Source organism: Equus caballus, chromosome 29, assembly GCF_041296265.1.
Source record: "Equus caballus isolate H_3958 breed thoroughbred chromosome 29, TB-T2T, whole genome shotgun sequence".
Taxonomy (NCBI): Eukaryota; Metazoa; Chordata; class Mammalia; order Perissodactyla; family Equidae; genus Equus; species Equus caballus.
In genome coordinates this window covers 43,705,140-43,720,932 of record NC_091712.1, presented here as the reverse complement: position 1 = coordinate 43,720,932, position 15,793 = coordinate 43,705,140, and the positions used below count along the sequence as shown (strand labels likewise).

The 15,793-nt window shown below is 50.5% G+C and overlaps 1 protein-coding gene across 1 annotated transcript in view; it reads right to left on the bottom strand.

Annotated features, from left to right (window-relative positions):
* Positions 1 to 265: 265 nt before the first annotated feature.
* The window catches only part of ADARB2 (adenosine deaminase RNA specific B2 (inactive)), a 455,480-nt gene continuing 439,952 nt past the window's right edge, over positions 266 to 15,793 (bottom strand). The window contains exons 9-10 of the mRNA XM_023632103.2: positions 7,203 to 7,381; positions 266 to 5,659 (exon numbers count right to left, since the gene is read on the bottom strand). Coding sequence (XP_023487871.1) covers positions 5,483 to 5,659; positions 7,203 to 7,381 — 356 coding nt within the window. The 3' untranslated portion in view covers positions 266 to 5,482. The remainder of the gene's footprint in view (positions 5,660 to 7,202; positions 7,382 to 15,793) is intronic.

Here is a 15,793-nt window from a genome sequence, read left to right as displayed (position 1 = left end):
AGCTGAGTCAGGGTGTGGACATGGATCTTTCCTCCCAGCCCTGTGGTATTTTAAGCAGTTTACCTACATTGATTCCAGGTGGCATGTGTGCTAGCCTGTCACCCAGGCAGAATCCAATGATAGGCAGTCATGGTAAAAGAGAAGGTTCTAGCGCAGACTGGGCACTGGAGTGGGCGGACCCTCTGTGGACTCCAACTGAACCTACACATCCTCTTCTCAGAGACCCTAGGACTGTGCTCAATACAAAGGACACAGCCCAGGGGAGCACGATTCTACTTGATGTTTTTATTCACTTAACAGAACATTCACTTATCAGGATCACTGAAATGCAATTTACAGAACTTAGAGGCAAATTAACATATGTAAATTCGTATTTTAACGTTTTGGATTTTTTTTTTACAAATATTACAAATGTACATCCCATTGGTACAATATTGCCATTCAATCATGCTTTTTATGTACACACCTTCACTTAGGAATTACTATTTATTAAGTCCATTTTGCTTACAAAATGCTGAAAATTAGCTGGGCACTGCTGGGAAGTTTTTTCGTCTTTTCTGATGCAAATCCTGCAGAGTGATAGAAATCCAGAACCTGTGTGAAGACAGGCCCTGGATCCAGGGCATTCTGTCTTTGTTGTTAGAGGATATTTCATCCCTCCAACCTTGATTTTGAAACGACCAGTTGGGAAATGGGGATTCCTCTCTCCAGGGTTGGATACTGTCTGCAGCCCTGCAGGGGGGATATTTGGTCTAAATATCTAGTGATATGGCCATCAGAGTCCTTTTTGGTGGGTGGTCAGACTGAATGGACATGTTCTAGGAGCCCAAAAAAGGGCTCTAGTAAATCCCTCTGGACCAGAAGTCACAAGAACACATCGGGAGTCCCTGCCTGATCCTGAGCATCGACCCGATTCACAGGTCAGCAAAGTGCAGCTCAGGGAGACACATGACCGAGACTTGATTCTCAGCAATGCCAGTGAATCAGAAGTCTAGGAGAGGGAAGAACAGTCAAGGAAAAGAAGAAGGAAGGGAAGGGGAGGAAGATATGAGACGGAAAACCAGGGAGGCAGCACTGGTGGAGAATAAGCCAAGAGTGGTGGTGATGGTCCTGTGTCTGGCTTCCCAGAACTGAAAGGGCCCCATTTGTTCTCCACAGCCACCTCGCCCATGGCCTGCAGTTTTGTCTCTTTGTGTCTGCTTTCGCATTTCCCCCACTGTCCTTTACTTGATCTGTTGCAGAATTTGTGGGAGAAGTTTGACGGGAGCCAACAGTGTCCCTGGGTTCCCGGAAACAGCAGTGCCCCAGCTTGGAATCAGCCAGGACCACGGACAGCGGTGAGCCCACGGCTGCTCTGCACACGTCCCTCTCCCCACGTGACCCCACACCTCACAGCTCTGCGCTGGGAGAAGCAGGAACTCCAGCAAGCTCTCTGAGGGTGTCACAGCCCTTCCTGAAACACAGCTTTTAACTTTTCACTCCATCCACGAACTCTGCAAGAACTCAGAGCTGGGACAGCCTTGCGAAATGCGCAGGACCGCGGATTCCCCTGATGCTGGCCTGAAGCACAGGCTGCGCGGCCCCTGCTGCGGAGGAGGGTGCAGAAAGCAGCGAGTGAGCATCAGGCTCTGCTGACTGTCACGTGGGACGTCACGCAGCAGTCGGATCGTGGGACACAGAAAGAAAGACCTTCCTGACTTCCCTTTGGTCTCTATTAGAAAGTGATATTTATTGTATTTTAGGCCAATTAGACAGATGATTTCATTAGAATGGCTTCTTAAAAAATGGGTATAGACGTTCTCCTAAATTAAAAATGTCTATTTAAGTTTCAAACGTCTTTTTAATTTTTTTAAACAAGATACTATAGACACATCTTGAAATTTATAATCTAAAAATAGGATTTCATCAAAATACTGTATTCTATTCTGGGCATTGATATACCATATATTTACTCTTTATGGCTCTCCAGACGTGGTAAACACTATACCAAAAAAAAAAAAGGCATTTAACTTTATTGATGAGAACAGCTTCCTGTGAAAAGGAAATTATGTGGGAAAAAGATGAGCTGCGTTTGCTTGAAAAGTAACTCAACCTGACATTTCTCAGACTCGTCCCAAATCAGTAGAGCACGAGAAACACATACAAACCCAGGAGAACCACAGGAACGAAAAGAAACACCAGTTATAGACCCGCAAATCCTTTCCTTGGCAAAAACAAAAACGAAAGAAACCCTAAATCCAGTAACTTGCTCTTGTGCGTCGCTGTGAACCGCGTGCTGGAGGTGGACAGCGGAGCTCACAGGACCCCGTGACCTCCCTGGGCTCAGTCCTGCGAAAGGGCTCGAAAATGGTCAGATGCTGACTTTCTGGCCACAGACCAGGCTGGAAACCTTACAATGCTAGTAACCCCGAGAGGAAAGCCATGCGTGCTTTGGAGGCAGATAGAGATGGTGTAGATTTTATTTGGACTTTAGTAGTAGGGCTAAATAGAGTTTGAAAGCACAGGACTTTGAGCCGTCAGGTGTGTGAAGCACAGGGATGCAGGATGGTGATTCTGAGGCAGAGTCAGAGGGGCAGTGGGGCGGTCAGATACGCCAGCTGGCTGGAGCCCCCGACGTGATGTCTGTCAGTCTTCCTGTTCTGCTCGGGCATGTGTTCCGGGTGACTAAGTGACACCTCGTCTCCTCGTGTTGTGTTCTCCTCACGGAAACCTCAGGTGGTGAGGTGGGGACGGGCTCCTCTCAAGACTCTAATTCACCAGATTTTTCTAAAAATGCAGGGTATACTGGGCCTAAAGCAGAGCTGAGACAACCTTTTGGACTCTGAAGCAGACAGCGAGATCCTTAGGCTTGCCGCACTGGAGCTTTTGTCTCTGGGCTGACATACTCGTCTCCTCCAGCTACAGCAGGTGGATCCTGCATAGACTCCTGAGACCCCGCCTCTTCTGGGCTGGGTGAGCCTTCTCCCTCCACTGCCCCTCTGTGCCCAGAGCCTGGGATCGTCTGCCCGGCCTCCCCCATCTCCCCATCCATTTCCTGCCCACTGGGACAGGCACCTCCACGGCAGAGCTCCAGGCTCTGGAACGGACTTCCTGCTGCAGCGGGAACTCTTCTCACCATAAACCTTCTCTGTGGAGCCTTAATCTCTCCTTCCAAGAAGTCCCCTGCTGACCTGACAGACTCATCCCCACGCTGGTGCTAACGGGTAGAATTGTGTTCACGTGTGGTGCGCTCCAGAAGTAGCTATTTATATCTTAGTGAAGTTTGGGTTGTTTCTGGAGAGCCTTAGGCGGACTGAATCATGGCTGAATGGCTGTGCTTCAGGTATCGTGGGAGTGTTCACTGTTGGGCAGGGGAGTGCTTCCAAGTCCCTTGACTCAGACCACATGGGTGGTACCCACTGCGCCTGTTTGTAGATGGATTCGTCCCGCATCTTCCTGTGGTGGTGAGGATGCTGCTGCTAACGCCATCTCCTGATTGTAGAGGAGCGTTCTTGGGGGCATGATGATACACAGCACATATACACTTCTCCAAGCGACACCTGAGGATGTTAGTAAGTTAAGGTTCAGGTCACAGGTTCCAACCAGGAACGGACTGTGCCTCCACACTTTCAGAGAAGGGCTCCAGACGGTTGGCGGTTGAGAGTCTGTCTAGGTGGTAAGTCAGCTCTCCAGGTTTTTGGTTCTCTAAGCTTCATCCTGGTGACATGCCAAATTAGCAGAAACTAATATAAATTGGCCGTTTGAGCATAGCTTTTGTACTGTTAAGATTTCATTTTCTCTCCTCAATTTTTGTGAAAGATCAATGTGAGTTATCTATTCGCAAAAGCATTTTCATGTCTTTTGAAACTTTTGAGAAGTCATCTACTCCAGTGTCCATTTTCTTTTCTAAAAGAAGAAGTGAGCGATTTGACCTTGAGTTAAATCCCAGGAAGAGTTTCTATTTCCATACTAACGTCTCTACTTGTTATTTTGTAACAAATATCTACAACTCGGTTTGTTTCGTGTTTGCCTCATTGTCATAGCTGTAATTTGTGCTTGAGTATATACAGTGTGATGTTATGCTCGCATTTCCTGGGTTAAGTGGCAAGCCTGTGCCTCATCAGGATGTCCCCCCGTGGGCGGTCACCTGGAACTCTAACCAGGCAGCCCGTACTGCAGAGCTGGCTATACTACTGAGCTTTGCTGTTTAGCACAATGAATCTCAGAGATGGGTCTTCCTACTGGAGAAATTAGACACCTGTTAACTAGCGTGAGGGATGTTGGAAATGAGTTCTCAGTGATAAAAGTAAAGCAATTCAAGGTTCCTGGATGGACAGGTGTGTTGGAGACATGCCTCCTTCTTGCATGAATAGGGCCTATGGTCCTGCACCTGCCTCGTGGGCCCGGTGCAGGGGCTCGCTCCCAAGTGGTCCTGAGTCCACCTTCGTGCTGGAGGATTCCGGGTGTCTGATGGCTGCTTTAAAGGCCACAGAATCCTGCATTTTTGCAGCCGGTTTAAGTGATTTTTTTCCTTTTTTTGTCCTTCAAGATGGTGATCGGGGACCTAAAGGAACAGAGAGCTAGTAGCTCCTCAAGCCCGAAGTAAAGTGTCTTGTGGGTGTTTTTTGTGCTTGCTTTCTATGCAGTTAAACAGTCAGGAGCTGGTCTGGGACTCAGTTTCCTTGTTCCCTGGTGGGGAGGTTGTGGGTGGTGGTTGCTGACCTTTATGCAGTCAGACTTCTTCCGTGGCTCCTCTGTCTGCCAAGGAGACTGAGCTGTGACTGACTGATGGGCACGGGACGTGTGCGACCCTCAGCTGAAACGAAGTCCAGAGACACTTTCTTCACGTCGTAGATCTCAGCTCACGAGCGCCTTGAATGTTTCCTCTTCTCTCCAAGAATGGTCTTCATTTCTCTTGCTGCTTCAGGGGCTCTTTACTATCGCATGTCTCAAATCCTTTTCGAAAGGAGGAGGAGTAAAATGCTTAAATGAAAATGGCAGAGCATTCTGACTGGCTTCTTTGGGGAGGAGCCCATGGCTTTTCTCTTCACCTGTGTCGTCCTGAAGTGTCGCATAAGCTTGTGCTAGTGAGAACCAGACGCATTGCTCGAGAGGTGCGTCGGGGAGGGAAGCGTAGGGATTGGGGCCTGAGGTTTATTCTGACTGGCAATACCTCGGTACCACCTTTCAAGGCTGCAGCTCAGACCCTCTGCCTGCACGGAACTTCCCCTGGACCCACCAAAAGGAGACAGTCAGCTGCCCTTGTGCCTTTGGGTGTGGGGGGCGCTCCTGGTTCTAGCAACCTGGGAGCAGCCGTCTGAGAAGCAGCCATCCCTAAGGTCAGTCGAGTTCCTCCTCCAGACAGTGTACACTCGAGCACTTCTGGAACACTGCGGGAAACGGACGCACAGAACCGATCAGCACCCTCTATCCTCACGCACGCACGCACAGCCTCGCCTCCTCCAGCCGTCTCACTCGCGTCGGATGGCACAGCGGGAGCGCCTCATAGAGTCAGTAGAAACTGGTCTTGCTCAGGCGGCTTCCTCACCCAGGTGCCCAGACCCGCCTTCTGGAAAGCTCGGAACAGCTGCTGTTTCACGGACTGGTAGGTGCGGGCCGCCAGCTTGGCCTCACAGTACATGGACGGCGTGTCTCCGTGGCTTGGTACCCGCGTGCTCAGCTGCGTGACAGGAAGGAGAAAGACCAGGTGAGCCGCTGGCAGGAGCGGAGCCTCCCCAGACAGCCAGAACGGCCTCAGGAGCGAAACACCAGCTCCTGGTCCTGCCCTTTGATTTCCCTCCTCTCTTCCTCTACACAGAGAAGGGGCATGAAGAAGGGCCACTGTGAACTCGACTTTGCCAAGAGGGTGGATCTTAAATTCTGTCTCCTCACCACACACGCAAACGGTAGCTCTGCGGAGGTGATGGGCGTGTTAATTAGCTGGATTGTGGTGGTCATCTCAGAATGCACACACATCAGAATATCATGTTGTTCACCTTACGTATACGGTCATGCACCGCATAACGACGTTTTGGTCAAGGACGGACCGCGTGTACGATGGTGATCCTGTAACACTAGTGCCACACGGCCTCGGTCTGTAACAGGCTGCACCATCTAGGTTGTGTAAGGACATTCTGTGATGTTTGCACAACGAAATCACCTACCGATGAATTTCTCAGCACATATCCCTGTTGTTAAGTGACACAAGACTGTATACAATGTTTAGATGTCAATTACCCCTCAACAAACCTGTTGAAAAAGAAAAATATCTATGCTGCCTAAATTGGTCTGTTGATAAAATAGAATATCGTACGAAATAAAACAAGAAAAGAATGACTGTAGCAGTTTCTGAGTTCTGGGAGGTGATTCTGTCATTCCAGGGAAACCTAGTTCTTCGGGAAGCTTTGCTACACAAGAAGCACGAGTGATTAACGAGCAATATAAACACAGAACTCGCAGGCTGCTGAAAATACTGGCACCGGGTGTGTTCTTTTCTTCTTGGAGGGTCAGGGCTCACACTGGGTGGGGATGGGGCAGGGGTGGTTGTGGAACCTGGCTCAGCAGGGCAGGCAGAAGTGGGAGGGCTCCGGGTCCACCGCCAGCCAGCGGGGAAGACTGTGAGAGGTGTGTTCTCCGCCTGGTTTCTGAGTTGCGCCAAGCAAGGCCCTGCGGCCAGCGTGGGTGGGGACCACACCGGGGTTCGCTGCCCACACCGGGGGAAGTCAGGGGCGCTGCGGGGTGGGTGTGGGAGGCTAGAGGTCTGAATTCTGCTGCAGGGTCTGCAGAGGCCAGCATGCCCGCCTGCCGCCAAATCCTCTCTCTGACGTTCTCTACCTGTGTGATTCGGGGCAAATCACCTCACTTTTCTGAACGTCAGTTTCCTCATCTCCAAACTGGGCACAATACTTCAAAAGGTTTCTGTGGGCCTTCCCTGTGAGAGGCAGGTGGCCTTGTGCTGGTCACGGCAGGGGTTCATGAATAAGCCACTTTTCCACTTGGCTCTGGAGCCCCAGCTCAGCTCTGATGCTGCCAGTCTGGGGCCCATGTGTGAAGTCCATAGGCAGCCGGGGAAAAGGGAAGAGCCTGGGACCCAGTTTTGTGTCCTGTGTCACCAACTGACGGCTTTTTGCCGGCCCCTTGCCTGTAACGAGGGCCGGAGCCCTAGTGCGGCTGCAGCCGCTCCCCGACCCCACCCCAAGGGAAGTGAAAGGAGCTGGCGTTACCTTCCCGTAAAGCCGCGCCCACCGGGTGGAGAACGTGTGCTTGCAGAGCCTGGACGAGCCCCCACAGCTCCGCTTCCCGGTGGTGGCGTCGATGATCTCCACGTCCGAATTGCCCAGGACCCAGTTGACGCTGAAGTGGGGTGACTTTCCCGGCCGGCGCGCCTCAGCGTCACTCACGCCTGTCAGAGAGACGGAAGCAGCCGGGCATCAGCACTCCCTGCCCCAAGCAGGGCTCCCGGAGATGGGAAATAACAGGAGATGGTCTGTATGTGCACTGGTGTCAGATGGTCATTGTTCTACCTCGGGGACAGATGCAGAAATAAAGCCAGGCCTTAACGAGAGCCTGACACTGAGACTCGCTGCTGGAGCTCAACTCTCACTTTTTAATTTAAAGGCAGTCTTGTAATAATAAAACTCTGCCCAGATTTCCCTCCCTTTTTACAAATGTTTGTTGGGTAGATTAATGAGCAAGTGGAGCTGTGGAACGGCCGTCTGAGAATGTGTATTTATTGCGCACCTGCTGCATACCCAGTTCTGCATGAGGCAAGCACCAGGGGCAGCAAATGGTACACACAGCCCTGAGGCTTATGGTTTGGTCAATGGGATGAAAAGCTAATGAAAACGAGGGATCTGAGAGTGCAGGATAATCAATCAAGCGACATGATCCAGATACAGCCCTGGCTAGAGAATTTTTGAGGCCCAGCGCAGAATGACAACGTGGGGCCCTGTGTTCGACGGTTAAGACTTTCTGGAGGACGACAGAGCATTAAACCCAGCACAGGTCTTTCCAAGCGAGGTTCCTGTGCAGCTGCACAGGTTGCATGCCTGTGAAGCTGGTCCTCTTTGGAAAGCCTCCAGAATTTGCCAGGAAGTCCTTTCAAGGTTTCTCCCCTTGTCAGATGGTATGCTGGCTTTTAATTGGGACAACATGTCCCCTATAGTCACAGGTTCACACAGCAGCTCAGAAAAGGGACAGGTCAGAGTGGTCCTGCTCTGGGACAGCACCTGTTTGCAACCTGGGGTGTGGGCCACACTTGGTAGCATCTAACGTCGGCTGGCCCACAGTCCCGCCCGTGCCCTGTGATGCTCCTCGTGCCCCTCAAGAAGGCTGGAGACGCTCCAGGAGAGATGTTGGGGCAACGCAGCCCCTGGTGAGGCCTCACCCGCCTCCACTGTGACCGTCCTGAGGATTCTAAAATGTGTGCGAGTCTGACGCCTCCCAGGTGTCGTCTTCCTCCTGAAGGCCATGTTTCCTTCCATGACCTTGGGGGGCAGCATCTGGAGAGTCACCGTTGGGAGGAGAGACGCCATTTCCCGAGGCCACAGCCAGATGCCTTCTGTGTCCGGCTTCCCCGAGGCTGGTCCGTGTGTGCCAAATGTCCGTGTGTCTAGTGTCGGCAGGTGTCATGTGGCAGGTGCAGCCTGGGTCACAGAGGCGAGCAGAGAGGAAATCCATCCTGTTTGTTCTCTGCGATGAAACTGTGGGGCATTCAGTTCGCAGCCTGGAAACCCTGTCTCTGGATCTCTCAACCACGGCTCCTCCAGACGCTTTCCCCACCCCAGCCAGATGCATGCCCGCCTCCTCCCAGCCTCCTCCTCTCCCAGTAGGGCCCCCGGGGTCTCCTCTCAGCGAGGAGTCACGTGTCGTTGGAGAGTGGGGACAGAACTTGCCGCTTTAGTGCACTGCACTGAGGCTGCAGCTGGCAGCTCAGGGGTCGCAGCAGAGTCGCACAGCGGGTGGGGAAGCCCTGGTGTTGGGGGCAGTCGGGGCGTGAAGGGCCCACTGGCTTTCAGTGGCTGCAGAGATGCCCTGTGAGGGAGCGACCCCTGCGTCCTGTGACTGCCCGGGGCCCTGAGCCTTCCTGGAGCCGCTGGCCTTCTGTGCAGCTCCGAGCTGGGAAACCACAGTTGCTGGGTCCTCCAGCCACCCCCAGCCTCCCGCATCCAGGGGCTTCGTGGGCAGAACCAACCCCACCCTCTGCACAGGCATGTCTGGGTTTGCTGTCTGCCACCCGCACGGCCTGGCTCCAGACCGCAGTCACCGGGTGACCTTCTGGTCACGGATGGGCAGGGCCAGGCACCCGGCTAATTCCACCCATGTCAGCTCGTTCCTGTTCCTTGAAGGGATTCCCTGTGTAGCTACCCATGCCGAGAGCCGGGCGGGGGACAATCTGGCATTTTGGCAGCTGAGGCTGTCTTACTGGGCAGGAGGAGGCAGTGGCCAAGGTCAGAGGTGATCAGGCACAAAGAGAGACTGGCACTGCTCCTGAGCCGCACGCAGCCAGGCACGGCATTGCCACCTGGGTCTTCTCACGGCTCTGAACTTGGAGGGAAGTCTCAGAGAGACCAATGTTTCCCTCTGAGTCGTCTCTCTGCTGTGGGAAGTGTTGCCGCTTGGCTCCACTCTCAGCACAAGACGCCCAGTGGGAGAGGGCTCAGCTGCAGCCCTGGCAGGGCGCCCATGCGGGCAGGTGCTCCCGTCCCCCAGCTCCACCCCAGGGGACCGCGGCGGGCAGGGAGAAGCAGAGAAAGCCAGCACTGGCCGGGACGCGGCCTGGTCTGCAGGTGGCGCTTCCCCTCCCGCCAGCCTTGAGCCGCCCCCTGTAGCTTTGGTCCAGTTTGTTAGTGTGTGTGGATAGGAAACAGCTTATGCTGCAAAAAACGCCGAAGCTTGCTCGTGACTCCATGAATCAAAGTGCAAAAATTGTTGATTTCTCACTATAAGAGCCCTACTAACCACTATCTGCAAATGAAACAAATTGTAAGTCAGCGACGATCGTCAGTGTCACCAGGTGTCTCTGTGACCAGAGGTGGGACCGCGGGGCTGGAGGAGCCGCCTCTGCGTGGACTTCAGATTCAGAAACTTAGTTCAGTCCTGTCTTTACTTCCCATTCTCTCTGCAACCCACCCAGTCTCTTCTGTCCTGTGCTCTCGGATCACGACATCTTCTTGTTGAAGGTCAAACAGGACAGTTAGGAGCACTGTTAAGACTGTTGTTGCTTTCATTTGAAGGGGCAAAGGCCAGCTCAGGTTCGTTTAGTGATGTCCCCATCATACAGATCAAAGGGGGTCCCCATTAGTTTGCAGGGACTTCCCCAAACGAATGGTCAGCGGGAAGACAGATAATCCTGCAGACTGATGAAGTCTCCCGAAGACATGTTAGGATGCTCGGTGAGGTTGCTTCCTGATTCGTCCGTTCTTTCTCGTTCTTTCTTTCTTTTATTTTGGCCTGCGGGGGACACTTGATTTCTGAGGAACCTTATGCACCTATCTGCATGGTCTCATTCACTGTGTGTCGATTTTATAATTTTACATCAATTTGGCGCCCTGGCTGCACACAGGCACTGGTCCCTGGATCAGAGCTCCTTCAGCATTTCCTCCAGGCTGTGGACGGCAGCTTCTGAAAGTGTTGGGAATGAGAGGTCCAGACCTGGGCCACTCCGCGCCGGCGGCCTCGTGGCTGGTTGTCTTAGAGGGCGCCCGATCACATGAAGACGCCTGTGCTCAGGCCCAGAAATGAGATTCTGCTCCGCATTTTATTTTTCCTCCCGTTGGTGGAGGTCTTGAAAGTCAAAGAGGCACATGTTCCTGGGATCGTGCTTCCTGAAGTCGATATCAAATGATTGAAGATAAAAATCAAGTCTCAAGTCCACAGCCACAGGCGTAGTCTCCTAAGACCCATTTTCATTGTGATCCTCAAGATAGTACATTAGCACACTCTCCTGATCCAATCCGCTCTGAAAATAGAGTATTACCTCCTTTTACCTCCGTCCACAGCATTAAATACCCCTGGAGACTATTCAGAACTCTCCATCCAGAGAAAGATGGAAACGATCAAAACCTGCGGTTGGCATGGGGCCCAGTCCTAGTTAGGATTTAAGGCAGAGCTTTCGTGGTCTGAACACCGAAAGCATGAGCTTGTGTCCTGTGTGCTCCAAGAAGAGAAGGTCCTTCTGGGAAATAAACACTCTGAAAACTCAGCACCGTGCACAAACAACCTTTCTTCAAGGTCATGGGGTCTGTTCGTGTGTACGTATGGTGGGAGTCCTCGTGTTCTTCACTCTGCAGGCCACCTCAGCCAAAGATTCTGCAGACCTGCTCCTTGATGACCAAAAATGAAAACAAATCAAAACAAAACCAGCCCAGTGGGAACACGGGGCACTTTTGCCTTGACTGTAACTCGGCAGCGTAAAAACAATGTTGCATATTTCAATGAGATTTTATGCTGTAACATTGTAGCCCTGTGTTAATTTCCTGGGGCTGCTGTAATAAATTGCCTCAAAGTTGCTGGGTTAAAGAAAGCAATAGGAATTTATTCTTCACAGTCTGGAGGCCAGCTGTCCGAAATCGAGGTGTCCCAGGGTCGCTCTCCCTCCCAAGGCGCTGAGAGAGGACACTTCCTTGCCTCCTCCAGTTTCTGGGGGCTCCAGGCGGTCCTGGGACTGTGGCCAAAATCATTCCCGTCTCTGCCTCTGTCTTCCTGTGGCTTCTCCTCTCTCCCTCCCTGTCTGTCTCTGTCTCTCTCGTCTCCCTCAGCCTCTCTCTCCTAAGGACGCTTGTACTGGCATTGGGGCCCACTGAAATAATCCAGTGTAATCTCATTTTAAAATCCCTAACTTAATCAAACCTGCAGATGCTCTTTTCCCAAACAAGGTGGTCCACAGATTCGGGGATCAGGCTTTGGTATTTGGGGTGGCCATTAGCCCATCGCCAGTGCTGATCTTGAATTGTGGACCCAGCCCATGAACCAGTGAGAAGACTTTCTGGGGAAGGAGTAATCCGACCCTCTGGCAGGAGGACTGGATTTGCAGGTGTGGGTTGCAGCTGCTCTCAGCCACGTCCGATTCCTTATTCCCTGAGCCATGACTGTGGAGGGAGGCCCAGCACGGCTCACATGAGGGGCACAAGGGGCTGGCTGGGGAGAGTGGTGGTCGCTTCGGTAGGGTAGGACCTCCGTTTGAGGACTCGTTGAGAAAGTCCAAGGGATGGGGAGAGAAAAAATGTGCCCCTGAAAGCCATGTAATGTTGAAGAGCAGACATGGTGCCAGGTTCTCCTTCAGTAATTTCTTAGTAATCATTTCCCAGTGTTCTACACAAGAACCCCACCTTCCCAGACAGTTTCTCTGTCAGCGTGATCGCTGATGGAGACAATGCTGATATAAATCTATGCTACCTGATACCGACAGAGAGGTGCTGGCCTCTGTTGATGCGAATGCTTCCCACGCAGCACATGGGTTAGCGTCTTTGACGCCCATCTCTAGAGAAGTGTTTTATTTCAGAGCAGACGACCATGAGAATAAACTGGCCTCCATCAGCCTTTGACACAGACACTCACTGCCAGGGTGACTGATCCGTGAAGACTGGCGGGTGCTCGTTTAAGTGCACGCGATTGTGTCATCGGGTGGACGCTGGCGGTAGACCACGTTTGTACCACTGCTGTGACTCACCAGCAACGTGGCCTCCGAGAAGCTAATTGACCTACTAACTGCTCTGTTACCACCACCACCACCGCAGTTACTGCCTCCACGACCTCCGCTGCCGTGACTGCCATTATTAAGAGCGATGAGGGTGAATCCACAGTTCACCCGTGACAATGGGTTTCATTATGGCTCATGTAGCTATTAAAAGATGCTTTACTTTGAGAGGGTCCTCACTCACCTTTTCTTAAAGTGGTATATAAGCGAGACATTACAGCATGTCTTTAGATAGCTGCTGGCCTACTGTATTTAAGCTGTAATTCACTTTCCCCAGATTAAACTTACACAAGACATTCAGGGACAGAATTTCCACATGGAGTGAGGCAGGTCTGTGCTACAGGGAGCACTGTGTTTAATTTTGTGAAGTGGATGAAGCAGCGTGCTTCCAGGCATCCATGAAATCATGAAGTTGCAGGAATAGAAGGGGCCGCTTGAGTGTACATACTGTCAGTTCCCCTGTGGGATCTCATGTGCACACACACGCACGCACACACACACGCACACACTCTCCCCACCCCTCACTCTACACACACACGCTGCTAATGAAAGTAAGCTAGCGATATATTAATGTGGACTTAGGATCTGGAGTAACTAACTACTAAGGCTGTATTAATGTCATTTTATTCGTTTTCATTAGCATGAACATCACTGTAATTGACAGTAATTTTATAGCTGCTGTCTTTTTCTAATAGAGCATATTTCAGGGGAAATGGGCAGAATGTGGTAGAGTCTGCAGACAGTGTGTCGGGAGAACGGAGAATGACAACAAGTTCTTTCTGCTGTGGGATGCTCTTGACAGGTTCTCGGGGTTCCTGCCAAGCTGAAGGTGAGCACGCAGTATAAGAGATCCCTGGGCCATGCAGGTTTTCCCCTCGCCTTCCGTCATGGGACCAGGTTGGTGAGGTGGTGGCTGAAGCGATTGAGAGCAGTGTCAAGGACGCGTGTGATGGCAGCGTGACAGCCCCCCAGCTGCTGGTCTGTGGGAAGGTTCTGGGGAGGGTGGCATCACTGGTGTGGGAGGATGGCGTCTGCTCTTCTGATGATGCCAATCTTCACTGATTTCCCAGGACTTCCTTCCCAGAGTCAATAGGATCGTGGTCACATTACCTGTGATCATGAGTGGCTGTGGTTTGTATTCCTCATAGTTTAAATGCACGTGTTCACAGGACGCTCCAAAAGATATGAAGTTTCCTCCATGGCGGAAAACGCTTGACTATTTCATTTTATAACCTGACCATGACGTGGTTCTTGGTTCCTGTATGGATTGTCATTATTTCGAAAGGTGTGGGACAAAGGGACTTTGGCAGAAGATAGCCGGTTTTGCTTCAAATTCTATATTTTTTCATTCTGTAGTGTTCAAAATGTAGTAATAAGCCAAGTTTCATACTGGATAAAATGTGGATGATTTTCACTGCTCTTTATTCTGCGGTACCCATTTGGGGTTGTTTTCTTATGCCCAAAGAACACACTGAGTATCTCCTTTACTGCGAGTCTGCTGGGGTTGAATCTGCTCCGTCTGTCTGTCTGTCTGGAATGCTGTCTCGCCCTCATTTAAAGGATCCTTTTACTGCATCTGGGACTTTAGGCTGAGATTAATTTTCCATCGGCATTTTAAGGATGTCGTTTCCTTGCTTTTTGTCTTCCAAAAACCAGCTGTCAGTCTGATTTTGCTCCTTTGAAGTTGATCTGTCTTTTACTTTCTGACTGCTGTGAAGATTTTTTTCTCTTTTCCTCTGGAACTCCTATTAGGTACGCATTAGACTGTCCGACCCTCTGATTCAGGGGGAGCGTCACTTTCTAACCTCCTGGCTTTATTTTTCTACACAGCATTTCTAGTTTGTCTGTCTGTCAGTCTGTCTTCCCTGCTGGAATGTCACTGTCCTGGGGATGATTTTTTTTTTTAAAAGATTTTATTTTTTTTCCTGTTTCTCCCCAAAGCCCCCCAGTACATAGTTGTATATTCTTCGTTGTGGGTTCTTCTAGTTGTGGCATGTGGGACGCTGCCTCAGCGTGGTTTGATGAGCAGTGCCATGTCTGCGCCCAGGATTCGAACCAACGAAACACTGGGCCGCCTGCAGCAGAGCGCAAAAACTTAACCACTCGGCCATGGGGCCAGCCCCCCTGGGGATGATTTTTGACCATTTCCTTCGCTGCTCTGCCCCTGGCACGTCATGAGCAATCAGCCCATATTTGTTGAATGATTAAATGGGTGCCTGGATTATGTTGACTGACTTCTTAGTGTTTGGATAAATTAAATGTGTTGGCAATGGGAGTATTATCCTTAAATGGTAAAATTCTCAGGAGCAATGTAATTAAGTTTGGTGTTCAGTTCTTTTGTGAAATAATTCCTTAAAATGATGGTGGAAATGAAATGAAACTTGACTAATATACAAATATATTTAAAACAACTTCCAAGAAAACTAAAACAAGTGTTTTTTTTTTTGGAAGATTGGCCCTGAGCTAACATCTGTGCCTATCTTCTATTTTATATGTGGGACGCTGCCTCAGCATGGCTTGATAAGCAGTGTGCAGGTCGGCACCCAGGATCCAAACCAGCAAACCACAGGCTGCTGAAGCGGAGCATGAGAACTTAACCACTATGCCACCGGGCCAGCCCCTAACAAGGTTTTTCCATAACTTTAAATTTCTCGTAAGCCATGTACCATCTAATTTGCCTAGGGAGATCAGGGCTAATCTGTGGAAATGTAGTATTAAATAGTTCTTAGTTGAATCTAACTTTTTTGATCTCCATGCAAAGATATTAAGATTACTTTTGGATTATTCTAGCAAGACTTATAATAATTTTGTTTTCTACCAAAAATTCCTTCAAGGGCACTGGAGGATAAATTCCTACCTCTAATGACTGCAGGATAAAGGAGCCTGCTCAGATATTTTTTTGAAGCTCATGTGTTTTATCCTAGACATTTATGAACAGTTTATAGGTGACTCTGTAATTTACCTGTGTTTATTTTAATATAAAAATAATATTGAAGATTACTTACCATCTGCATCAAAGAAAATCTTTGCTACTGCCCCACTGGCTTATTTTTCAAGATACTATTAATGAGCACCAATTTCAGAAATTTCTCCTGAATTAAAGAGACTTAACACTCC